Source organism: Phyllobates terribilis, unplaced genomic scaffold (assembly GCF_046119375.1).
Source record: "Phyllobates terribilis strain yellow unplaced genomic scaffold, ASM4611937v1 Scaffold_3__8_contigs__length_932513732, whole genome shotgun sequence".
NCBI lineage: Eukaryota > Metazoa > Chordata > Amphibia > Anura > Dendrobatidae > Phyllobates > Phyllobates terribilis.
In genome coordinates, this window is record NW_027362763.1 from 482,030,867 (window position 1) to 482,058,377 (window position 27,511).

At 46.5% G+C, this 27,511-nt stretch overlaps 1 protein-coding gene across 1 annotated transcript; it reads right to left on the minus strand.

Moving 5' to 3' along the window:
* RWDD1 (RWD domain containing 1) lies at nucleotides 1-26,841 on the minus strand. The gene is made up of 7 exons (XM_073673186.1): nucleotides 26,608-26,841; nucleotides 22,380-22,445; nucleotides 18,769-18,899; nucleotides 10,784-10,927; nucleotides 10,295-10,427; nucleotides 1,849-1,911; nucleotides 1-267 (listed from the first exon to the last, which is right to left on the minus strand). Exons 1-7 carry the CDS (start codon nucleotides 26,678-26,680, stop codon nucleotides 158-160), a joined length of 720 nt encoding a protein of 239 aa, XP_073529287.1. The 5' UTR covers nucleotides 26,681-26,841; the 3' UTR covers nucleotides 1-157.
* Nucleotides 26,842-27,511: the final 670 nt, after the last annotated feature.

A 27,511-nucleotide genomic window follows, 5' to 3' on the forward strand; every position in this document is an offset into this window, starting at 1 on the left:
TTGATTTTAAGTCACTTTATTCCATGTGATCTTTGAAGTGTTCAGAAGAGAAATCTCCTGATAATTAAAATATGACTTAAAAAATGAAAAGCAGTGGATGAACACTTATTAGTCACAGATACTGTGACTTTTGTGAAGAGCGATAAGTCCAAGGTAATCAGTCACTTTCTACATCAATAGGATTGTAATCTAAATCATCTTCGTCATCCAGTTCTAAATCATCCAATTCTTGGAATAGAGATTCATCCACTTCAACGCTGTTACCAGCTGCAAAGCAAAGAGGGAACATTTATTCATCTACAATGTGTAACTTGCAGCTACAACCTTCTTCTAATCTAAGGACGCTCTACTAAGACACCAATGGACACTTCTTTACACATGTATGCCACCTAGTGGCTGCACACGAGTGTACAACACTAATGGGTTTGTCAATTAATCACGTTTTAGGCCAAATAAAATTAACAAAAAGTTATAAAAAAATAATCAAACAGCGCAAAAAGAAAACAAAAACAATTCTTTAGTTTATTTTAGGACATTCATTGTGCTTTAAAAATTACCTGGCAATATTATCCAGGTCAGTATAATAATGGCGATAGCAAACTTCATCAAAAATAATTTGTAAAAAAATAAATCAATAAAAAATTCCAAGCGGTGCTATGCTTTGAGACACGTTAAGTTTCCATTTTTTGGGAGATGGAACAGTGTAAAGTCTTGTTTTTTCACATAGCACACTGATGTTTTTTTTTTTAACACTATTTTGTATGCATATGACATTTGATTGCTTCTTATTGCATTTTCATGTGGTGATAGAGAAAACACAATTCAGACGTTTAGATTTATTTTTTCTTCTCTTTACAGCATTTACCAATCTGGGTAAAAGGATTCGGTCAGCTGATTCAGGCTGCCCAAATAATAGGCAGCATAAGGCCACGGCCCCACTATCAGTATTCGGTCAGTATTGTTTCTCAGGAGTCAGGTTTTGGCTCCCACTCCTGAGAAAAAATAAGGATTAAATAGTTGGGCTGTGGCCTAAATCAGAGGCTGGCTGCACGATTGTAGCCAGGTATATCTTTCTCTGAAATGACCCAGCGAGAATTTATCTGAAACAAAATACCTGGCTATAAATTGTTGCCTCTGATTTATAATGCCCATGGTATGGGCAGCATGAATCAGCCGACAGGTCCCTTTTAATTAATTTTATATATAAAAGACCATTAAGGACCCAGCAATACCACGTTTCTTCTTTAGTTTATTTTTTTATGGGTGTGGGAAAGGGGGTGTGACGATTGAAATTATTCTATATATATATATATATATATATATATATATATATATATATATATATATATATATATATATATATATATATATATATATATATATATATATATATATATATATATATATATATATATACACACACACACACACACACACACGTCTTGCATACTTGCGGTTATGTGCTGACTAGACTCCAGCACTTCTTTAAATTCTGTTCTATTGAGAAGAGTGGGGTGAGTACAGTCAGCAAGTAACCGCAAGTATGGAAATTATATTCATGCACACACGACTACCCATCTGCACGAGGAATAGTGACAGGGTGCACATCGCACACTCACATTTTGGCAATCCACAATCAGAGTGACTGTAGACATTTCTTTTTGAAAGCAGTCAACCCTTTTAAATTAATATATATTTTACTATGCCATCATACTACACAGCTTTACTTATCACCAAGCTATCTCCAGTACTTGCACTATATTCCATGTAAAGGTTTGGTATAAAAGAAGTATTATACATAAATACGTCAAGCATTACTATGACTAATTGGAAACATTCATAACTTGCCTTCTTCCAGAAATTTGATGTCAGAGGTGTCCAGGTTATGATCGGTCTCAAATAGCTGCTTTCCTGCACAACACACATTTGCAAAAAACTTGGGTTAGAAATAAATAGCTTATGAGTAGAGCATATGAGCGATAATGTACAATACATTGAAAATGCAGTTACATACAAGAAGAGATTTCAATTCACTGACACATGGACAAGTGACTGTACTTTCCAATATTAGCAAAAATATTCCCAGATATCCCAAATTAAAAAAAACAAGTCCAGGACTGCAGCGATAATCCCACAAGACTTACCGTATATACTTGAGTATAACCCGAGTTTTTCAGCACATTTTTTTTGTGCTGAAAAAGCCCCCCCTTGAGTATATAACCAAGTACATAGAGATTCCGTTGGTGGATAGTGGGGTTGGGGTGGTTGCAGCGGCGGAGGAGTGGGCACACGCAGTAGCCGGCTGCTGCAGCTACCACGTGTGCCCAATGCTAAAGGGAAATTAATATTCCCTCTTCTCCACTCCCATGGGAGTGGAGAAGAGGGAATATTCATTCTTTTTAGTAGCGGGCACAGAGGAGCGCTGAGCCGCAGCTCCTGCTGTCAGTGCCCGCTACTATAGAGAAAGCATATTCGCTCCTCTCCACGCACATAGTCCCAGCATGGAGAGGAGTGAATATGCCGGGAGCTCACAGCATCATCTGAGAGCACGCGCTGCGCCTCAGATGCTGACATGAGCTGCAGCAGGAGAACAGGATGCAGCGCTGGAGCAGAGGTGAGTATAAGTGTTTATTTTTTTTTTTGTGTGTGTGGTGATGGGGTACCAGGATTGGGGGATGAGGGGGATCCCATGCCTACCAGGATTGGGGGGATCCCATGCCTACCAGGATTGGGGGGATCCCATGCCTACCAGGATTGGGGGGATGAGGGGGATCCCATGCCTACCAGGATTGGGGGGATGAGGGGGATCCCATGCCTACCAGGATTGGGGGGGATGAGGGGGATCCCATGCCTACCAGGATTGGGGGGGGGATGAGGGGGATCCCATGCCTACCAGGATTGGGGGGGGGATGAGGGGGATCCCATGCCTACCAGGATTGGGGGGGGGATGAGGGGGATCCCATGCCTACCAGGATTGGGGGGATGAGGGGGATCCCATGCCTACCAGGATTGGGGGGATGTGGGGGATCCCATGCCTACCAGGATTGGGGGGGGATGAGGGGGATCCCATGCCTACCAGGATGGGGGGATGAGGGGGATCCCATGCCTACCAGGATTGGGGGGGATGAGGGGGATCCCATGCCTACCAGGATTGGGGGGATGAGGGGGATCCCATGCCTACCAGGATTGGGGGGATGAGGGGGATCCCATGCCTACCAGGATTGGGGGGATGAGGGGGATCCCATGCCTACCAGGATTGGGGGGATGAGGGGGATCCCATGCCTACCAGGATTGGGGGGATGAGGGGGATCCCATGCCTACCAGGATTGGGGGGGGATGAGGGGGATCCCATGCCTACCAGGATTGGGGGGATGAGGGGGATCCCATGCCTACCAGGATTGGGGGATGAGGGGGATCCCATGCCTACCAGGATTGGGGGATGAGGGGGTCCCATGCCTACCAGGATTGGGGGATGAGGGGGTCCCATGCCTACCAGGATTGGGGGATGAGGGGGTCCCATGCATACCAGGCTTGGGGGATGAGGGGGTCCCATGCATACCAGGATTGGGGGATGAGGGGTCCTATACATACCAGGATTGGGGGGATGAGGGGTCCTATACATACCAGGATTGGGGGGATGAAGGGGCCACGCATACCATGATTGGGGATGAAGGGGCCAAGCATACCATGATTGGGGATGAAGGGGCCACGCATACCATGATTGGGGATGAAGGGGCCACGCATACCATGATTGGGGATGAAGGGGCCACGCATACCATGATTGGGGATGAAGGGGCCACACATACCATGATTCATGATGAAGGGAGCCATGCATACTGTAGTGCCGGCGTCCCTGCCCTCTGCTAGGCAGGGACGCTGCTCCTCTCACCGCTCTGCTCCGTGCCCGGCTTCCTCCCCCCGCTCTGCTGTCAGCGCGCGCTCCGTCCCGGCGTCCTCCTCCTGCTCTGCTCTCAGCGCGCGCTCCTTCCCGGCCCCTGTGCTTAGGGCGCGCGCGCTCCCCTCCTCTTAAAGGGGCCGCGCGCACCGCCCTAAAGAGTCCCCGGCCAATGGCCGGAGGACTTCATCATATATAAGGCACCTCCTCCAAAATGGAGGTGCCCGAGCAATGTTGTTTGCACCTGTGCTTCAGCCCTCAGGTCCCGTTGCCAGTTTCCTGCCAGTTACCTGCCTGATTCCTGCCTGAATACTTGTTACCTGTCTGCCAGTCTGAGGTCCGACGGTCTGCCTTACTACTCCTGTCAGTCTGTCTAAAGGACCAGCCTGCCCGCTCACCTGGGAGCGCATATCAGCTACCTGCCTGCTTGCCTGAGGTCCGACGGTCTGCCTTACTACTCCGGTCAGTCTGTCTATGGACCAGCTTGCCCGCTCACCTGGGAGCGCTTCTCCGTTATCTGCCTGCTTGCCAGCCCGGAGGTCCCGTTGTCACGTGCGGTGACCATCAGCTATTCCAGAGACTCTTGCCCGCTCACCTGGGAGCGCTTCTCCGTTACCTACCTGCCTGCCAGCCCGGAGGTTCCGCCGTCACGTGCCGTGACCACCTGCTATTCCAGAGACTCTCGCTTGCTCACCTGGGAGCACACATCTACCACCTGCCTGCTAGCCTACCCGGAGGCTCTGCCATCACAGGTCGTACCTACCCCTTACCCAGAGACTGCCCTGATCACTTGCCGTAACTCCCTGTCCGTTCACCCAGAGACTGCCACCCGCTCCCTTACAAGGGCCGCCCCCTTGTATAGTAGCTCAGAGGTTCCGCCTCCCGGACCCGTTACAGTCCGCCTCCCGGACCCGTTACACATACCATGATTGGGGATGAGTGGGCAATACTTACCAGGATGGGGAAATTTACCAATAGGTGCTGCATTTCCCACCCTAGGCTTATACTCGAGTCAATAAGTTTTCCCAGTTTTTTTTGTAAAATTAGGTGCCTCGGCTTATATTCGAGTACATACAGTACAGACCAAAAGTTTGGACACACCTTCTCATTTAAAGCTTTTTTCTGTATTTTCTTGACTATGAAAATTGTACATTCACACTGAAGGCATCAAAACTATGAATTAACACATGTGGAATTATATACTTAACAAAAAAGTGTGAAACAACTGAAAATATGTCTTATATTCTAGGTTCTTCAAAGTAGCCACCTTTTGCTTTGATGACTGCTTTGCACATTCTTGGCATTCTCTTGATGAGCTTCAAGAGGTAGTCACCGGAAATGGTTTTCACTTCACATGTTAAGTATATAATTCCACATGTGTTAATTCATAGCTTTGATGCCTTCAGTGTGAATGTACAATTTTCATAGTCATGAAAATACAGAAAAATCTTTAAATGAGAAGGCGTGTCCAAACTTTTGGTCTGTACTGTACAGTACCTGTTTTTAAAGCATGATGGAATAAACTTTATAAAAAAATAAAAAACAGGAGCCCATGAACTGGCCTACATATTTCAGCAGGTACTGCTTTATTTATGGCCTATAGTAAGTCTGTCCCTTTCGGCAGCCTTCGTAGGCAAAGTTCAAACGACCACATTTTCAATCTGAGTGCAGTCCATGAAAAAACATACACTTAGACCAATGTTCTTCAATTTTGCTGTTCAGATGAGCGATTTTTTTTCACGATCCAAATCGGACCGTGAAAAAAAACAAACAAAAAAAAAAAACAAAATAATTACTTACCGCAGATTTGATTTTCCAGAAGCTTATGACAGCACCCAGGTTCTGCCCCATAACTGGACAGGAAGACAAGAGCACAAAAATAAAAAGGCAACTCCCACTTCCTCCTTCAATACGGTTTCCAAGAAGTCAAGTAGGAGTCAACCAAATTGTAATCATTATTCTAGCTATTAATTATACATTCAATCAATCCCATTCTTCATTGTGAGAAAAGATTGAGAACCACCACATACCATAAGCCAGAGGAAGGGAATAATAGGGGTGCTGTCATGGGTTTTAGGAAAATCAAATTGCTGGTAAGTAAGCATCATTTTTCCGCTCACCCATGACAGCACCTGAGAGACGATGACCAAGGAATTCTCTGATAGGGAGGGAGCACCCCTGTAAAATCTTGCACCCGAAGAAAGATCCCAAGAATATCCTAGTACAACAAAATAGTGCTTCAGGAAGGAAGATTGCGAAAGTTTTAGATATCATTCAATCAAGATAATGTCTCTATCAATTTGGAGCTCCAACAAGAATAAAAAAAAAAAAAAAAGGACTTTTTTCTCAGAGTGATAGAGGGAAGATATGTTTCATGAAGGCTATTAGCTTCTGTGAATTGAAACCATGAAGTTTGCTCCAGCATGTTATTTGCTGAGAGGGGTTAAACCTCCATTTAAAAGGGAGTGTTTTTTGTGAATGATCATTGTGATGGGTGGGAGGTTATTCACCATATCTCCACCTCAGGGTGTGGTCTGGAGTTTAAATACAAGGCCTGCTGAAGCATTAGGAGTTCAGTGTATCTGGAGAGGCTAACTCCAGAGGAAGGAGCAGCTTGTTGTGCTAGCCTGAACCGTGGGTGTTCTGTTAACCCTGTGAAGGCGGATTCCCATAGGCCTCTGCGGTTTTCTTTTGTTTACCTTTTTGCTAAGGAAGGCCTGTTTGTTTTGATTGACTTTACAGTGGTTTATGCCTGCATTAATAAACCACTGAGAAATTTAAAGCAACAGCGTTCCTGTGTTAACTTCGTGTGCAGCTGAGTGAGCGATCTACCACAGGTGGTGATAGAAGTGCGGGGAAGATCCCAAGGAAGCACGTGTAGCGGCTGAGGACAAACCGCATGTCCTGGGTAAAAGCGGCCATAAGCCAGGAAACAAAAAGACAGGATGTATGGAGGACTTGATCAAGCATCTTGGGCTAGCCCAGCAGGAGACAAGCAAGCTGCTATTGCAACAGATCACCACCAAAAGCAGCACCAACAAGACCAGCTCCGACAGCAGCAGATGGAATTGCTCGCAGAGGCGGTTCGTGGGAGGCCGACAGCCCCTCTCCCAACTCCAGATGATGACTCATCCGTCCGGAAAGCGGTAAGACGAGCCATGCAAAAAATGACCCCAGGTGATGTGGAGGCATTTTTGACTGTGTTTGAGTGGGTGGCAGAGCGGGAGAAGCTACTGCCGAAGCAGTGGTCGGAGGTGCTGGCATCCTATCTGACTGGTGAGTCCCAGAAGGCTTATTATGACCTGGCCTTGCAAGATGCCCAGGAGTATGTTAAACTTAAAATTGAAATACTGGCACGTGCTGGAGTGCATGTCAGGGTTCACCACTGGGCGTATTATGGTGATAAACCCCCTTGCTTGAAAATGTTTGACCTTCCGCATCTTGTACAGAAGTGGCTGCAGCTAGAGTCCTCCACTCCTAGATGGTCGAGCGGGTTGTCATGGACAGGTTTGTGCACTCCCTTCCCAGGCCGGTGCAGAACTCCGAAATGCAGACGACCTGGTCAGTCTCAAAGAAAGGTACCAGGTGGTCGAGAGGTCCCTAAGGAAGCTGGGAGGGGCTGCATACCCATACTGGAAAACCCAGAGAGAGCCAGAGTCCCAAAAGAGGGGTATTAGAACCACCACTGGGCAGGAGGGGAATGTTGAGGCCCCCGAGGGGTCACTGAGGGTCTATCAAAAGCCTCTGGGAAAGACTTGATCTGCTGGAGGTGTAACGATCCTGGAAGCATAGCCGCCCGATGTCCTATGTCTTCTGAGCAGATGGACTGCAGCATAGGAAGACACTGATCATACTATGCCTACCCAGCCTGCAGTGTGAATTATTAGCCTGGTGAGGGGCCACAATCATGTCCCGTGACCATAAATGGAGTGTTCGTGACGCGACTCCTGGACTCAAGAAGTTTGGTGACCCTGCTGGACCCGCTGTTTCCACGGGGACGCCAAGGACTACACAGTCACCAGAGGTGACAATAAAAACTAACTGTAGGGCTAAGTCCCAAGAGGTTGGGGTGGTTGAGAGCCTGCTACACCCAGTAATAAAGTGGGACTTTAGCATGTTCTGGGACTTATGGCAGAAAGCAAGAGTACCATGTGACACAGACAGGAGCCAGTTCCACCATGTTGAACCCTTATCGCAGTTGGAGATTCCCCCTGTGTGTCCTTGCCGGTGACTAGGACGAGACGGTAACCCAAGAGGCTGAGATTCCTGTGTTGGGAATGTCTGGGGCAATTTTGGGACTGCTCAAATGGAGGATCTTACGTTAAAAGGGGCATGGGACAATGTGACTGTGATAAATGGGGCTGCTCAAGAGCCGGGGGCTGACACCAGATTTTCTTATTTTTCAGTTAGGATTTGCTCTATAAGACGCCTCCATTACTAACTGAGCAGTAAAATGGTCGACACTTTTTCAATAAAAGACACGGCCAGAATAAAGTATTTTAATGAAAAACACACGGTTCTACAATTTTTTATTACCCTCTCAGTCTCTCAATCCCTTGATCTACTGAAAAAAACGTAAAACAAACGACCATATTCCTCACCTGTCCGCCGTCAACGACGCAGTCCACCTACCGCCAACGATTGTCCCACGGCGATCCGGGTCACTTCTACAGAAGTGATTGCTGATGTCACTGCTGTAGAAGACAGCAGTGTATACTCACAGGGGTGTAAAATCACCTGTCAGCTGATGAGCCCCTGTGAGCTTACCACCATGGAAGCATTCTTCAGAATGTTCCCATGGTGAGGTCATGTGAGCGATCAGTTGATTGCTCACATGACCGCAGGTCCTGGCAGCGCAGTACACTGCTGGGAGCGAGCGTGAATCCCACTCATTGGCTTTAATTGAAACGCAGAAAATCCGCAGGTATAAATATTATACCTGCGGATTTGCTGCGTTTCAATTAAAGTCAATGGGCGGAAAATGCTCCTGACTGAGCTGGATGCGCTCAGTCCAGCGAGACGGCATCAAAAACGCTTCGTGTGCACAGTCTTTTTGCTAGAAAACGAAACTGTTAGGCTAAGAAAAGCAAGCGATAACCATCACCTCTGAAAGACCACTTTTTTTGCCATGAGGAAGTGACAAGAAATATATGGACCTCTTATCGTATTGGTCAAAGCTCATATGGTAGGCTATTCAACTACAAAGCGGCAGGAAAACCTTCAGGCAGGCTAAACACGAGACAAGAGGCAGGCGGCCGGCCCAACGCGCGAGACATGAGGCAGGCGGCCGGCCCAATACGAGAGACATGAGGCCAGACCCTACTAAGATTCAAACACAGGATCTGCTGACAAGAAGCGCTTTTTAAACCAACTAAGGCACAGCACCTAAACATGAAACACGAGGCTGCAAGGCCACACGAGAATCACAAGTCCGCAGGACTTCTGAAACACAAGACCTCAGGTCCTGGGCCAGACATCAAGCATTGGTAGGAACTGAAGCATTAAGTGTAGATTCTCCCAGACTGGGCCAATGTACTCATTGTCATTCTTACTACAGGTTGCACACCATAGTGTTCTATGATTTACAGCTGCTCCAGCCGTGTGCTCAAGGCTCCTACATCCAGAGAACAGGAAACCACATTGAAGGAGGAAGCGGGAGTTGCCTTTTTATTTTGTGCTCTGGGCTTCCTGTCCAGTGATAGGGACGGATCCCACTTTCTCTCTCTTTCCAGTGTTGTCATAGGTGAGGGGAAAAAAATGAAGTATGCACCAGTTTCTTTTGTATGTCTGACGATTTAAGTCTATGGGTGAAAATTTGGATTCCATAAAGGAGCCATCGTATAGCATTCATTTTTAAAAATACAGTTTACTACTTTAAAAAATTGCAGCGTATTTAGTCTTGTACCTGTTTAATAACTGCAGATATTTTTTTTATACATCTGCATACAAATTTGTGGGTTTTCTGTATTCATATTGTTTTATGTGCCTATGTGAAAACAGCCTTATGTTTGTGCGGGATGAGTTGTAGTTTTGAATGTGCGGGGAAAGATGTGGGCTTGGCGTGCAAGCCCACAAAAGCAGGAGCACCACCTTTGACGTAAATATATATCAAAGGCAGTGAAGGGGTTAAATAATTAAACAGCCGCAGCTAGAGCCTGACTATATAATCTTGCTCCTGAGCACTATCCACACCTGTGGACACCCGCCCAGGACAATAATACACATTATAATTCAGAAATACGGTACGGGGTTAATCACGCCTCCCCCTTTAAATTGTGATAAAAGAGGACTACACATTATAAAATGCGACACCACATTTGTCTATAGCTTGCTTTCCAAATTAATAATGATGGACAGTGTTGCAATGAAAAGATACAATCTAAGTGACAGGAGACTTACCGGTTAATTTACTTTTTCCAGCTTGCTCCTCTTCCTTTTGTCTTTTTCTTCTCATCTCTACCATCTCTACATCAAATTTGGCTTTCCAATTAAGGAAGTTTTCAATTGTAACAGGAGTCCCATGGAAACGTTTCTAGGAGAATTATGTCCAGATGAACAATGTCATCTATGCATCAGCTTAATACGTACAAATTACGACATAACATCTGGAAACATGCCAGCCAGCCACCTCAACCCAGGAGCTAAGGAATACCCAAACACCCAGCTGGTGACACACGAATGGTGGCATATGGGCAGAGTGGGAGCAGAGCAACGGTTCTAAATGCTCCATTATAACCTAAATTTTACCAAGAAACATCTGACTAAAAGATATAAAAACAGACACAACAAACCTTGTTAAAACCAAAATTTGTGTCAAAAGTTTTGCCCACGACTGTATTGACATAACCACTGACATTCACTGAGCATTACTTTTCTATAGCATGTTACCTTTTCTGCTTCTTCCACCTCCTTTTCTTTCTGTATTTTTTCCTCTTCTCTCCTGTTTTTTATTTGGTCTATAATTTCATTTAGTTTATCTTGGACAGCAGACACTAAAGTGAAAATCATCACCATTCCCAGGTTTTCCTCAGCCTACAAAAGATTAGAGGGTTACTGCTGTTCGGTTCTAATTGTATTCAATTCACGAAAACAAAAAGTCATCAACTATCACTGGTCAGATGAGACTTAGGCAGGGTTCAGATGGCTATACTAAACCTGGGGCCAGTCTCATCTGTAAATTGTGGCTAGCTTGGTGTGGCTGTCCTCAAAGTAGACAAGTGCAGGGGCTGCCTGATATGTAACTGCAATAATCTGGTCTATAAATAAGACTAGAAGAGTGCACGTTGCAATTTTTTCCAAGGAGAACATTAGTCCATGTGAAAAATCCGTCATGTACACTGGCTATAACGAATCCGTGTGCTGTTAATGTGCGATCCATGGACATAGTTTATATGTCCATGTGTAACACTTGCCTGAAGGAGTCAATAGAGTTATATTCAAAAAGTGTGTTCCAGAAAACTGAAATGTTGCAAATAATGCAAAATTGTAGTTACACAAACATTTTGCGACCTTACGAGTTTTACTCCAAGTCTGTCAACGTTTACAATAGTGGCAGGAACTTAGTCAAAGGACATAAATTATACATAATTTGCTAGGCTAAGTTACAAAAGTGGTGTAAAATATAGCAGATATGTTCTGCAGCAGATCATGGAGATGCCTGGCTATGCAGCAAATGCTACAAGCACCGCTCACTGTACAGAGAGCGCTGTAATCACCAGCTCATTGCTTGACAGACTTCTATGCAGACACACGCTGACGAGCAGGCTGTCAATGTGTAGAGGAGTGATAACACGCTCAATGCATAGAAAGCAGTGACTGTTACAGTTCCTTGTCTTGCCCCAATGACTGCAAGCGTGCGGCTGCAGAGAGAATACAACCTCACATTCTCCCTCTGAGCTTCCAGTAAGCCAGATAGACATGGTTTAATTATCATTTACCTGCAGCTTAGCACAACATCAGCAAGTGAATAGTTTTTTTTTTGGAGATGATCGGTTCCATTTAACCCCCTTTATAACCTATGAAGTATCAATACATCATAGGTCATGTCCCTCTCTCAGTGCCTGAGTCCGCATCTTTTAAGGCACATGACAGTTGATCTGTACAGCCGTCATGTGCCCCTAACAGCCGTGGGTGGAATCGCGATCCACCCGCAGCTCTTAACATGTTAAATGCCGCTGTCAATCTCTGACAGTGGCATTTAACATGCCCGCAAAAGGAAGTGCGTCATTAGCTCCGCCCATCGGCGTCCCTGTTACAGTTGTGGTGTGCCGCTGGCTTGGCATGAGAACCCAAGGTCTGTAGGAGACCCCTTTGATTGTCAGTCGATCTACTATGAGCGTCGCCCCATGGCCGGTGCTCATAGCAGATGAGCATTTTTGCTACATATAGCAGGGCTGATGCCCTGCTGTGTGTAGCACAAGCGATCAGATGACCGCAGATTTAAGACTCCTAAGGAGACTATTATAACAAGTAAAAAGTTTTAATTTTTTTTTCCCAATATTTAAAAAGTTAAAATATAAAAAGTTAAAATCACTCCCCATTTTGCCCCATTCAAAATAAAAAATACACATACCTAGTAATGCCGTGTTCTGAAACGCTCGATCAAAATATAAAAATAATTAATCCGATCGGTAAACAGCGTAACGAGAAAAAATATCAAAATGCCAGAATTACGGGTTTTTGGTCGCTGCAACATTGCAATAAGTTACGATGTTTTGATCGCACGTTATTGTACATACCCCAAAATAGCATCAATAAAAACGTCCGCTTGGCACACAAAAAATAAGCCCTCACTCAGCCCCAGATCCTGAAAAATAGAGACGCTACGGGTCTCTGAAAATGGCGACTTTGTGTTAAAAAAAAAACTTTGGATTTTTTTCACTACTTAAATAAAAAACAACCTATACATGTTTGGTATCTACGTACTCGTAATGACATGGGGAATCATAATGGCAGGTCAGTTTTAGTGAACATGGTGAATAAGAAGCCCAAAAAAACAATGTGGTATTGCAGTTTTTTTGCAATTTCACCACGCTTGGAATTCTTTTCCTGTTTTCCAGCACACCATATGGTAAAAATCAATGGTGTCATTCAAAAGTACAACTCGTCCCACAAAAAACAAGCCCTCATATGCCATATTGACTGAAAAAAAAAAAAAGACGTAGTTACTTACCGGTAACAGGATTTCTCAGGGCCCATGACGGCACCACGGAGAGAGGGGATCCGCCCTTAAAGGACAGGAAACCTACAGATAAAAAAGGCGGTACCTCTCTCCCTCATCAGTTGTTTACAGAGCACAGAGAGGACCCCCAGGTTAGTAACACAAATTTTAACATTTTTAAGGAGTTTACCAGACACACCTTGTGACTAAACATAGGTATTAAATAAATGTGCGCACCCATGCGTGAAGGGAGGGAATGTACGGGTGCCGTCATGGGCTCTGAGAAATCCCGTTACTGGTAAGTTACAACGTCTTTCTCCTTCCCCCATGACGGCACCACGGAGAGAATTGCAGAGAAGTGTCTTTTAGGGAGGGACCACCGCTTCCAGAACCCTTCTACAAAAGGTAAGGTCCGAAGAAGAGGTTAGATCCAGGCGGTAGTGCTTAAAGAATGTAGAAGGGGAAGACCAGGTTGCAGCTCTACATATCTGTTCAATTGAAGCACCGGCTTTCTCCGCCCAGGAGGATGCCACTGTCCTAGTCGAGTGAGCCTTTAAATCCTCCGGGGTGGTCTCCCTGCTTGATGAGTATGCCAGGGAGATGGCGTCCCTTATTCACCTTGCCAGCGTGCCCTTGGAAGCTTTCTGTCCCTTCCGAGGACCCTGGAAGCACACAAAGAGAGACCTGTCCTTCCTATACTCCCGTGTGGCCTCTAAGTACTGGATAATGCACCTTCTGACGTCTAAGGTGTGTAGGTTTTCTTCCCCCCTGTTTTTAGGATTTGAGCAAAAGGAAGGGAGGGTGATCTCCTGCGACCTATGAAAGTGTGAACCCACCTTAGGAAGGTATGCAGGGTCAGTCCTAAGTGTTACCCTGTCCTCTAGAATTTGCGTAAAGGGGGGCCCTGCTGATAGGGCTTGTATGTCGCTAACTCTACGTGTCGATGTGAGGGCTACTAAGAGAGACGTCTTAAGAGATAGGACTTTAAGAGATGCATCCGCTAAAGGCTCAAAGGGATGTTTGGTTAGCGCTGAAAGAACTAAATTTAAGTCCGAAGGAGGAGTATTACGGGAGGGGACGGGCCTAGACCTGTGTGATGCCTTGATGAACCTAGAAATCAACCTATTTATGGCCAGGTCGCAGTTGTTTAGGGCTCCTAGTGCCGCAACCTGAACCTTTAGAGTGCTTGTGGCCAGACCCCGCTCCAACCCCTTTTGCAGGAACTCTAAGATGGAAGCAATGGGGGCCTCCTCTAGTACCTTCGAACCCGCAAATGAGAGAAATTTTTTCCAGGTTTTACCGTAAAGTCTAGTGGTTACGGGTTTCCTACTATGTAGTAGAGTGGATATTAAATTCAGGGAAAACCCTCTATCCCTTAAGAGCGCCCTGTCAAAATTCAGGCTGTCAAGTGTAGATTTGCTACCTGAGGGTGGAGGACCGGTCCCTGGAAAAGGAGATCTGGAATTTCTGGAAGAACCCAGGGGTCGGAGGTGGACATTATCCTCAGCCAGGAAAACCAAGGCCTCTTCGGCCAGAAGGGGGCTATCAGGATTATGTTTGCTTTGTCTTCCCTGACTTTCCTCAGAACCGCCGGAATCAGAGCGATCGGAGGAAAGGCATAGGCTAGCAGATGGTTCCATGGAACTGAGAAAGCACCTAATGCTGCTGGGTTCCCCTTGGGGTTGATTGAGCAGAATACGGCCACTTTTTTGTTCTGCCAGTTGGCGAATAGGTCTATGGAAGGGTTCTCCCAAATTTCCGTGAGTTGGTTGAACACCGACTGATTCAGCTCCCATTCGCAATGTCTCAGCTGGGTCCTGCTCAGAAAATCTGCTGTGATATTTTCTGTTCCTTTTATGTGGAGTGCAGACAGGGACTCCAAATTGTTCTCTGCTACTTGGAGGATGGATTTTGACACCTGTAGTAGGGAATGGGACCGGGTCCCCCCCTGGTGATTTAAATATGCCACTACTACCCTGTTGTCTGAAAAAACTCTTACATGGTGTCCCCGTAGCGTGTTTAGGAATTTTGAGACAGCGAATTTTACTGCCAGAAGTTCCATCATGTTGGAAGATACCCCCTCCAAATCCTCTGACCAGACCCCCTGAGCTATTTGGTCGTTTAGGTGAGCCCCCCACCCCCTGGGGCTTGCATCTGTAGTTAGGACCTGTGATACTGAGATTGTCCAAGGAACGCCTCTGGTTAAATTGTCTACCTCTGTCCACCATGTTAGGGAAAGCAAGATTTTTGATGACAAAATTAGCCGACCTTCTAAGCGCCCTTTTAGTGACTTTTCCGCCCCCAAGATTTCCCATTGTAAATCCCTGGTGTGCAACTGGGCCCAACGAACCCCTGGGATACAAGCAGTCATGGAACCTAGAAGGGACATTGCTCCCAGCAGAGTCAGAGGGATGGTCTCTCACATGAGATATCCGGGCTATCATATTCTGGATTTTCCCTGCCGGGAGACGGCATTTCTGATTCCTCAAATCTAATAGGATACCTAGATACTCTTGCACTTGTTCCGGCTCCAACCTCGACTTTTTTAGGTTCAGAAGCCAGCCTAAATTCGTCAAGGAACCCATGACCCTTGCTAGATGGTCCTTGCAACGGTTGAACGAGTTGCTTATTAGCAGATCGTCCCTCAGATGGGCCATTACCTCTGCCACTATTTTTGTGAAAACCCTTGGGGCTATCGCTAGACCGAAGGAGAGGGCCGTATATTGGTAGTGTTTGAGTATTCCTTTTAGCGATATTGCTACTCTCAGGAATTTCTGGTAGTCTCTGTGTATGGGGACATGATAATAGGCGTCCTTGAGATCCAGGACCGCCATAAAACAGTCTGGGAACAACAATTTCACTGACGATTTTATTGACTCCATCTTGAAGGTTTGCACCTTTAGAAATTTGTTCAGTTTGTTCAGGTTTACAATTGTCCTGAATGTTCCGTCTGGTTTTTTCCTGAGGACTAGGTAGGGGGGGGGGGGGGGGGGGAGTAGAATCCTTCGCCTTCCTCCTGTGCAGGGACTTCCTGAAAGACTGCTTTCCCTATTAGGCCTAGGATCTCTTGCTCTAGTGCTAGTTGTTCTACCCCTGAAGACCTCATAGGGGTTATGACGAAGTTCGGACGGGGAATGGAGTGAAACTTGAATTTTAGTCCTGTTTTTATCAGGTCTAAAATCCAAGAGCTGTTCGATATTTTTTTCCCAGGCTGGGAGGAAATGAAGAAGTCTCCCCCCCCACCTGGGGCTGATTCTCATTGGGCGGGTTTCCTGTTATCGCTGGGGGGCCTGTTAAACATAAACCCTTTGGCCTTTTTCTTCCTATCCTCCCACCTATCCTGGTCTTTGGGAGGTTTCCTGCGCATAAATTTTCTGCTCCGAAAGGACTTCCTGTATGAAGTACCAGAGAGGACCGGGAAGCGCTTCTTGTTATCCCCAGCTTTGTCAAGGATATCATCCAGGGTAGATCCGAATAGGAACTCCCCCTCACAAGGAATGGAACACAGCTTAGATTTGGTTTGGAGGTCACCTGGCCAGCATTTAAGCCAGAGGGCCCGTCTGGCTGCGTTAGAGAAGCTAGTCGCTCTGGCTGCCAGCCTGACGGAATCGGCTGATGCGTCAGCCAAAAAAGCTGCAGCGCCCTTCATTACTGGGATAGAGCCTAGCAAGTTATCCCTTGATGCTTTGTTTTTAAGTTGGGCCTCTAGCTGATCTAGCCAGACCATCAAAGATCTGGCTGTACATGTGGCTGCCATCGCAGGTTTTAACCCTCCTCCTGCCGCCTCCTAAACTCCTTTCAGGAAGGAGTCCGCTTTTTTGTCCATTGGGTCTTTTAGAACCCCCATGTCTTCAAATGGCAGGGAAAAATTTTTAGAGGCTTTAGCTATTGCAACATCTAACTTTGGCACCTTCCCCCAGAATGAGCATACCGGGTGCTCAAAGGGGTATTTTCTCTTAGGGGACAACAAGCCCTTCCTTTCCGGCTTTTTCCATTCCCTTTTAATCAGGGAGTGAACTTTATCATTGAGAGGGAAAGATATCCTTTTCTTTTGTTCCAGGCCACTAAACATCATATCCTGGACTCATTTTTTAGGGCGAGGATCTACCAACCCCATAGTGGACCTAACTGCTTTAATCAAACTATCCGTATCCTCTATAGGGAAACAGCTACTACCCCCACCCTCAGAAGATGACGAGGACGAAGAGAAGCAGGACGAATCTGAGTCTACCACCTCCCCGTCCGAACTGCTAGATCCAGATACAGGGGATAGGTTCCTAGTTTTTTCTCGTTCCCACCCCCCCCCCCCCTTCTCCGTAGGAACTTAAAGGTATCTTCAACCTGGGATTTAATCAGGGATCTGAGCTCTGAGGCGAACTTAGAGGTCTCCTTACAAATGGTTAGCTTAATGCACGAGTCGCATAGTCTCTTTTGCCATGTGGTGGGCAGATGCTCTGCGCAAAGCGCGCAGGTCCTGTGTTTGGACTTGCCCGTACTCTTCCTTCCCTGAAGAGAGAAAAATGGAGAGGGGGGGGGTCCCAAGTTACAAGTGAGCTTTCACGAAGATCACTTACCATCCTGCTGTAAGAGGGAATACCGGATTTGAAGAGGAAACCGTTCCAGTAGCTGGGTCTTTCCTCGAGGTTGACTCCACGCTGGAGTCCTTGCCGCGTTGCGAAGACCAGCCAGACCGCCCGCTCCCACCGTCACCTTGGCTGTGTTGGCGTGAAGGGTCACTAGGGGGTCCTTTCGTACTCTTCCCATGTTTCTGAGGTGATGGTGAGTGGGGGTGCGAGGACTGCGCACCCTGTAGCTCCTGCTCGCTCATAGCCGAAGGGTGCCAGAGTGTGCCAGGAAGCACCTCCCTGGTGCATTCCCGGCAATTTAACCCCTACAGGGGTCAGCCCCCCCACCTGGCTTGTCCACCGCTGTGCACCTCCAGCATGGGGAACGCCCCCCCCCCCCACAGGGGAGCCCATCCCGCCCCCCAACGCTTTCTTTCTGGGTGTAAAGTCCCTCGGTTCCCACGCGTTCAAATGCGCCGCTCCCAGAGGGCACCGCGGCACTCGTCACTTCCGGTGCGCACGCGCGCCCTGACCATCGTCACCCAGTGGTGCATTGCGGCCGCGTCAGAGGGGAGGCGTCCAGCGAGCGCGCGCGTCCAGTCACGCCGACTCCCCAGATCCAGGAAGGCGTTCGGTGTGCGTGCTCCGCCATGGCCCCCGGAAGCCTAGGCAAGCATCCCGACCTGGGCCCCAGAAGCCCAGGCATACTCACCAACCTGGGTCCCGACCACAACTGGAGAATGCGGCGGTTCCAGTCTTCCCTGCGCTGCGTCTCCCTGCCACCCTAGAGGCCCACTGACCCCAGGGGTGGCGCTACAGGACACCGCACCAGCCGAGTCAGGGAACCCCCGCTGCCTGAACCTGTCTGGCGGGGCCTTGTAAGTCCATATTCTTCTATCTTTCTTTTCTTCTTCTTTCTGTAGGTTCCCGTCAAGGACAGGAAACCAACTGATGCGGGAGAGGTGCCGCCCTTTTTATCTGTAGGTTTCCTGTCCTTGAAGGGCGGATCCCCTCTCTCCATGGTGCCGTCATGGGGGGGGGGGGGGGGGGAATGTTATGGCTCGGGGAACAAGCGGAGCAAAAAACGAAAATGCAAAAAAGGAAAATTCCTAGATGGTGAAGGTGTTAAGTTAAAGTGTAGAACTGACCTGCTCTGCTAATAAGCCCAATACAGCAGATGCATCACTATCTTCAAGGTTCTCTTGGGAAACAATTTCATAGAGAGGAGCTTCATCTGGATATGACGCCACATAAGTAAACTTCAGAGTTACTTGTACATCTGTAAAACAAAAGTATATGGTGAGATTGTGACGACCACAAAGCTGATTTAGTGGAGAAAGGCAATGTAGAATCCTGCTTGAGTATCCTGTCATTTTACCAAGTTTACTTCCTCTTCTATAGAGAACATACTTTGCTGATGGTGACGCTCAATAAACTAAGTTTTGAGCAGTATTAGCGTAATTGTGAAGTTCAGATATACAGTACAGACCAAAAGTTTGGACGCACCTTCTCGTTTAAAGATTTTTCTGTATTTTCATGACTATGAAAATTGTACATTCACACTGAAGGCATCAAAACTATGAATTAACACATGTGGAATTATATACTTAACAAAAAAGTGTGAAACAACTGAAAATATGTCTTATATTCTAGGTTCTTCAAAGTAGCCACCTTTTGCTTTAATGACTGCTTTGCACACTCTTGGCATTCTCTTGATGAGCTTCAAGAGGTAGTCACCGGAAATGGTCTTCCAACAATCTTGAAGGAGTTCCCAGAGATGCTTAGCACTTGTTGGCCCTTTGCCTTCACTCTGCGGTCCAGCTCACCCCAAACCATCTCGATTGGGTTCAGGTCTGGTGACTGTGGAGGCCAGGTCATCAGGCATAGCACCCCATCACTCTCCTTCTTGGTCAAATAGCCCTTACACAGCCGGGAGGTGTGTTTGGGGTCATTGTCCTGTTGAAAAATAAATGATGGTCCAACTAAAAGCAAACCGGATGGAATAGCATGCCGCTGCAAGATGCTGTGGTAGCCATACTGGTTCAGTATGCCTTCAATTTTGAATAAATCCCCAACAGTGTCACCAGCAAAGCACCCCCACACCATCACACCTCCTCCTCCATGCTTCACGGTGGGAACCAGGCATGTAGAGTCCATCCGTTCACCTTTTCTGCGTCGCACAAAGACACGGTGGTTGGAACCAAAGATCTCAAATTTGGACTCATCAGACCAAAGCACAGATTTCCACTGGTCTAATGTCCATTCCTTGTGTTCTTTAGCCCAAACTTGTCTCTACTGCTTGTTGCCTGTCCTTAGCAGTGGTTTCCTAGCAGCTATTTTACCATGAAGGCCTGCTGCACAAAGTCTCCTCTTAACAGTTGTTGAAGAGATGTGTCTGCTGCTAGAACTCTGTGTGGCATTGACCTGGTCTCTAATCTGAGCTGCTGTTAACCTGCGATTTCTGAGGCTGGTGACTCGGATAAACGTATCCTCAGAAGCAGAGGTGACTCTTGGTCTTCCTTTCCTGGGACGGTCCTCATGTGAGCCAGTTTCTTTGTAGTGCTTGATGGTTTTTGCAACTGCACTTGTGGACACTTTCAAAGTTTTCCCAATTTTTCATACTGACTGACCTTCATTTCTTAAAGTAATGATGGCCACTCGTTTTTCTTTACTTAGCTGCTTTTTTCTTGCCATAATACAAATTCTAACAGTCTATTCAGTAGGACTATCAGCTGTGTATCCACCAGACTTCTGCACAACACAACTGATGGTCCCAACCCCATTTATAAGGCAAGAAATCCCACTTATTAAACCTGACAGGGCACACCTGAGAAGTGAAAACCATTTCCGGTGACTACCTCTTGAAGCTCATCAAGAGAATGCCAAGAGTGTGCAAAGCAGTCATCAAAGCAAGAGGTGGCTACTTTGAAGAACCTAGAATATAAGACATATTTTCAGTTGTTTCACACTTTTTTAAGTATATAATTCCACATGTGTTAATTCATAGTTTTGATGCCTTCAGTGAGAATGTACAATTTTCATAGTCATGAAAATACAGAAATATCTTTAAATGAGAAGGTGCGTCCAAACTTTTGGTCTGTACTGTACTATTACTGTACTGACAGCAAAATGGCTAATGCACCCAAGTTAGGTATTTTATGGATGAAGATGAAAAATAGCGATACACTAGAACTGCTGGTGGCAGGTAAAAGGCTGTGCTAATAGCCAGATCTCATCTGAGATGGAGAATTACAATGAGAAGGTTTTTACTGAAGTTCCCTATACCTTATAAGTGAGTTACACATCGGTGAATGTGTAGTGTACAACGCACACACACACACACACACACACACACACACACACACACATTTAAGTGGCAAGAGATCAATTAAGGGTATTGAGCTATATAGAAGCAGTTGTAGCATACAAATGTACAACAGTTTAAATAAATAGATGTTGTGGAATTGTAATGACCAAAAATATTCTATATTGATCACATTTACACTGTAAATAATATTTCTAGTAGCAGAGATGCTGAAATAGAAATAGATTCTAGTATGTGTGGGAGGGTATTTGACTCTTCGCTCCTGCTCTCCTTTCTGTTAAACTGCATACAGGCACAACAGAGTCTGGCTTTCAGATCAGGTCAGGTAAACCCACTAAACAATGGAAGGCGCAATGCATGGAAGTAAAGGAAGTTCCAGCACCTCTAATGCTGGTAGAATTCTGATAAAGAGAAACTGACCACTAAAAGTAAATTACAGAGAATGAGAATGGATAGAGGTTCACCAAAATTAGCTTTGTCTTATTGTGGGGGGTGGGGTAGCCAGACCATGCATTTATTCTTGTTTTGGATGACCTGACAGGTACACTCTTATTCTCCCTGAGGCACCTCAGGCATTCTCCCTGAGCTTACCTCTTTCACCTCTGTAGATTTAGGTGTATTGTACACTAGATGAAAGAGTAACATAATGCTCATCAATCAGCTGATTTAAAAAGGCTACATGGGAGCATTAAAGACGTTTTTGAAAACCCCATGCAGTTTGTTTAAAAAAACAAATATTAAATCACCCTCTCCGGGTCCAGCACAGAGTCACTCCTGCTTCTCCTGGTGTCTTATTGTCTACAGCTCTGCCAGAGTAGAAGGCACGAGCTGCTCCGAGCCAAGGAGCTCAATGACTGGCTGCAGTGCTTTCAGCCTGATGACAGTGTTGCAGCCAAGATAAAAGGACCGAAGCAGCAGTGGACGGCCGACGCTAGAGCAGATGGGGGAGAGCACCAGCTGGATTTGTTATTTTACATGCCTGCCTGAGAACCCCTATAAATCCAGCTAAGTGTTGCTTTATAGAGGACAGTCCTTTCATCACTGCTGGCTGGAGATCAAACAACATGTCCACAGCTACATTGGGAGCAATGGCTTCTACTCTTTTAGCAGAAAGAAATAAAGCAGAGAAGTGTTTATGCACAGGTATTAGCAGGTAGATGTGTAGATTTGCACAAATGTAGATCATTTTAACATACTGTAGTTTTGCTACTTGGATCCATGAGAAATAGGACGCATGCTGTAGCATACAGATCTGTATTACTCACTTTTACTGTACTCTGCTCTACACGCCTCTATGCCAAGCTTTTAGATGACAGATCATAGCTCTACATTAATAAAAAGAAATACCTGACCTATACCCCATCCTCCACAAGCTTACTACAACTTCAGAAGAGACAAAGTACACAAATACAACACTGCTTTCCATGAACGTACTTTCTTCTTCTTCTCCTGCTTCTGACGACACAGTGATAGAGAAACTTTCTGGGGATGTAGAGAAGACTGCAAGAAAAGAAATGACATGTTTAAGAAAAAGTCACAGGTTCATTGCATAGGAGCAAACTAAATGTATATAGGGCTTACCAATGCCCTAGTAATAATTATTATTATATCACTTTAACATTGATTACAAACAGGGCTGTGGAGTCGGAGTCCATTTTGGAGGAGTCGGTATCAAATGGACGACTCCTAAAATATATAATAAATTGGGTACAGTAGTTCAATGCTGTTTGTGGGGAATATTTTTTCATAAGAATTTGGGAAAGTTATGAAATGTCCTATAAATGTCTGTCCTATTCCTGATCTAAGGGTCTAGACTTTTAGCTGAGATTAATCTGTGCTACAGTAAATTCATCACTTAAACATGAGCCATGTATGAGGGAGTCGGAGGTTTGGCTTACAGACTCCACGGACCTGGTTACAAAACATCAATTTATGCCATCAAAATAGTAAAAATGCTTTTAGGTAATCTGTCAGCAGGTTTTTGCCATGTAATCTAAAAAAATAGTATGATATAGGGACAGAGATCCTGATTCCATCGATGAGTCACTTAGTTTACTGGGTGTAGCAGTTGCAATAATATCACTAATCTGCTGCAGATCTACAAAGTTCTTTGAATGCTGAGCTGTGTATAACCCGGATCACATCACTGATTGGCAGCAAGCTGCTAATCAGTGGTGTGGGCAGTGCTACACAAAGCAGTAAATAAGGTGGCTGCTAGTCCTGTAGAGATGATCAACTACAGATAAAAAGCTGATTGTATTGAAACAACAACAGTTCAGTAAGTACTGGTAACATTGTTGTAATCAGCGTCTGTGCTCCTACATCATGCTGCTCTCAGATTATACATAGCAAAAGCCTGGTGACAGGTTCCCTTTAAAAACAACATCAAAAGCTAGGTAGTTTTACTGCAAATACATTTTTGCAATGCTGTTTTAGGTCAAGTATTTTTATGACAGATTATATTTATTTTACGTTTCAATTGTAAAAAAAAAAAAAAAAAAAACCTACGAAGTTGAAAACTGCAATTTTCAGCAATACCTGTGAGGATTTTGATGTTGTTTTCACTCTGTGGTCAAATCTCCCCTTATGAATATTTTCTGACACTTTTCTTCTTAGGAAAGGATTAGAGAACAAAACCAATTGCAAGTAAGCAATGTTTTAACTCTACGCCCGTTTTCACTAAAGCAAGTCTTACATCAGCATCTCATCAGTTTCTTTGTGTCCGTAATATGAAGCTAATGGTATTTTATAGAACTATTCAAAGGGCATATAAAATGTAAATATAAAAGAAATGGCAATAAAAAAATTCAGAAGTTTATAGAGTGATTAAAATATGGATGCATCTACATGTCTTAGTGGCTGTCTGATGTACTATGAACATTTTCCTACAAACCAACCATCAGTAGAACACTAAAGACATAACAATGTATTGTCATCAGTAATATATAAGCATTATTAAAGAGACTGTCTACTAGTCGGACAACCCCTCTGAATCCCTGTTTCAATCCAGTCAAATAACATCTATATTCATCTCCAGTGCCGGCACTGTTGCACGGTGTCAGCACTGTCTATCCCAGGGATCACGTGACATTATGTCACACAATCCCTGGGGCCAATCAGCAGCCGCTTTACTCTCCCTGCCTTTAGACAAATCACATATATCTGGAGGAAGTGAGAGCTGTACAGTGATTGAGAAGGGGTTGTCCTTTTTTATCCTCTTAATATATTGCAGTCATCACATTATATAATCATATTATGGGGGCAGCACGGTGGCTCAATGGTTAGCACTGCAGCCTTGCAGCGCTGGGGTCCTAGGTTCAAATCCCAGCAAGGTATTTGTATGTTCTCCCGTGTTTGTGGGTTTCCTTTGGGTTCTCCGGTTTCCTCCCACACTTCAAAGACATATTGATAGGGAATCTAGATTGTGAGCCCCAATGAGTACAGTGCCGATAATGTCTGTAAATTGTCTGATTTGTAAAGTGCTGCGGAATATGTTGGCGCTATATAAATAGATTATTTATTTTATATTATATGGCACTGTATATTTAAAATTACTCATTTTGTCTTTCTATCCAGCTAATTATTCTCTTTTCTCTGCTCTATGTAGAAACAGGAAGTCTCTTGTCCCTGCATGCATGATTCCCCTCTTCATCTCCTGACCCGGCTGCTCCGCTCCTCCCTGCTGCCAGGAACTTTTGCAGTGACTCAGGACTTGTGCAGAGAAAATTGACCTCCTGTTTCTACATAGAGCTTAGAAGGATTCCGCTAGTCAGTTTTTAATCATGTAATGTCATAGATCTAATGGAAAAGAGAAAAATTATCTGGGTAGAAGTGCAAAATGAGCAATTGTAAGTATACAGTGCTGTATGTGATGAAAGCAATATATTAAGAGGATAAAAACTATGATGGGAGTGCTGCTTTAAAGTGGTTGTCCGGTCCAGACTGATAAGTCTGCAGTCACTCTGTTCCCCTGACCCTCAATGCCAGGCTAGGCCTCTGCCCTGCAACATCAGCCTGTTCCCCTGACCCTCAATGCCAGGCTATGCCTCTGCCCTGCATCACCAGCCTGTGCCCCTGACCCTCAATGCCAGGCTAGGCCTCTTCTCTGCAACGCCAGCCTGTTCCCCCGACCCTCAATGCCAGGCTAGGCCTCTGCCCCGCAACGCCAGCCTGTTTTCCTGACCCTCAATGACAGGCTACGCTTCTTCTCTGCAATAACAGCCTGTGCCCCTGACCCTCAATGCCAGGCTAGGCCTCTTCTCTGCAACGCCAGCCTGTTCCCTCGACCCTCAATGCCAGGCTAGGCCTCTGCCCCGCAACGCCAGCCTGTTCCCCCGACCCTCAATGCCAGGCTAGGCCTCTGCCCCGCAACGCCAGCCTGTTTTCCTGACCCTCAATGACAGGCTACGCTTCTTCTCTGCAATAACAGCCTGTGCCCCTTACCCTCTATGCCAGACTAGGCGTCTGCCCTGCAACGCCAGCCTGTTTCCCCGACCCTCAATGCCAGGCTAGGCCTCTTCTCTGCAACGCCAGCCTGTTTCCCTGACCCTCAATGCCAGGCTAGGCCTCTTCTCTGCAACGCCAGCCTGTTTCCCTGACCCTCAATGCCAGGCTAGGCCTCTTCTCTGCAACGCCAGCCTGTTTCCCTGACCCTCAATGCCAGGCTAGGCCTCTTCTCTGCAACGCCAGCCTGTTTCCCTGACCCTCAATGCCAGGCTAGGCCTCTTCTCTGCAACGCCAGCCTGTTTCCCTGACCCTCAATGCCAGGCTAGGCCTCTTCTCTGCAACGCCAGCCTGTTTCCCTGACCCTCAATGCCAGGCTAGGCCTCTGCCCTGCAACGTCAGCCTGTTCCCCTGACCCTCAATGCCAGGCTAGGCCTCTGCCCTGCAACGTCAGCCTGTTCCCCTGACCCTCAATGCCAGGCTAGGCCTCTGCCCTGCAACGTCAGCCTGTTCCCCTGACCCTCAATGCCAGGCTAGGCCTTTGCCCTGCAACGTCAGCCTGTTCCCCTGACCCTCAATGCCAGGCTAGGCCTCTGCCCTGCGCCCTGCCACGTCAGCCTGTTCCCCTGACCCTCAATACCAGGCTAGGCCTCCGCCCTGCAACGTCAGCCTGTTCCCCTGACCCTCAATGGCAGGCTAGGCCTCCGCCCTGCAACGTCAGCCTGTTCTCCTGACCCTCAATGCTAAGCTAGGCCTCTGCCCTGCATCACCAGCCTGTGCCCCTGACCCTCAATGCCAGGCTAGGCCTCTGTCCTGCAATAACTGCCTGTGCCAGACCCTCAATGCCAGGCTATGCCTCTGTCCTGAAATAACTGCCTATGCCCGACCCTCAATGCCAGGCTATGCCTCTGTCCTGCAATAACTGCTTATGCCCGACCCTCAATGCCAGGCTATGCCTCTGTCCTGCAATAACTGCCTATGCCCGACCCTCAATGCCAGACTATGCCTCTGTCCTGCAATAACTGCCTATGCCCGACCCTCAATGCCAGACTATGCCTCTGTCCCGCCAGCCTGTGCTCCTGCCCCAACATGCTGTGTCACCTACCCAACCCTGACAGCCTGCTCCTGACCTGAAATGCCAGGTAGTGCCCCTGCTCTTTAATACTAGGCAGTGCTCTTCCTCCGCAGTGCCCCTGCCCCGCGCCATCTCGCCGCTCACCAGTGAAAGAGTCAGCATAAATGGACTCTAAAGCCTCCAACTCATTGCGCTGCTCCTCGGCGTAGTCCGTCATGGTTAATGGTCCATGGAAGCGAGCAGCAGCGGAGGGACGGACGGTTATGGAAGTGTGTGGTGTTGCGGGCTCTCCGCCGGTGTCTGGCTGCCGCTGAGGATTACCCGGCCACGCTCAGGAAAGGCTCGATAACTCTGCCATCGATTACTCCTTCCTTCAGCACCTCCCTGTTCACCCTTCGGCTGCTGGTTCCGTGTGTGGTGTGAGCTCACGGCCCAGGCGACTACACGTTCTGTTATACGGACTCATGTGTACGGTTCATATCCAGACCGGACCATTACTCTATGGGTAAGCTGGTGTTACAGGTTTAGCTATAGACACGATGGATTGATCTCACAGGTGATTGATTGGTTGAGCCTTAAATGTCGCGGTCTGTGACGTAGTCACCGTGCGCCGCTTGTGAGTGATTTACTAACTTTCCATGCAGCCGAGTGCAGTATTCTTCTGGTATTCCGTCCTTACAGATGATATGAGATAACTTGTGCCATGTGAGAGAGACGGCCCTGTCTGGGGTCTCTATAATCCATAGTTATAAAATACAGCGACCACCCAAGCTTCTCTGTCAGCGCCCCCTAGTGGTCAGTTCATAATCTGCCTTGTCAAAGACCTGTCCTGTGTTAGTGATCTATTCATGTGACGTGAGGACATACTGTGTAAGAGTTATCATGTGCATATAGCAGTATTTAGAAGGTTATCACCTGTGCATACATGCTGATTACTAGGTGTCCATAATCCTAAAATTGGGGGTCTGCAGCTCCGTCCTGAATGCTCGACCTCTATTCCAGTCATTGTCTATGGGACTGCTGAGTACAGCACTCGGTTATTTCTGGC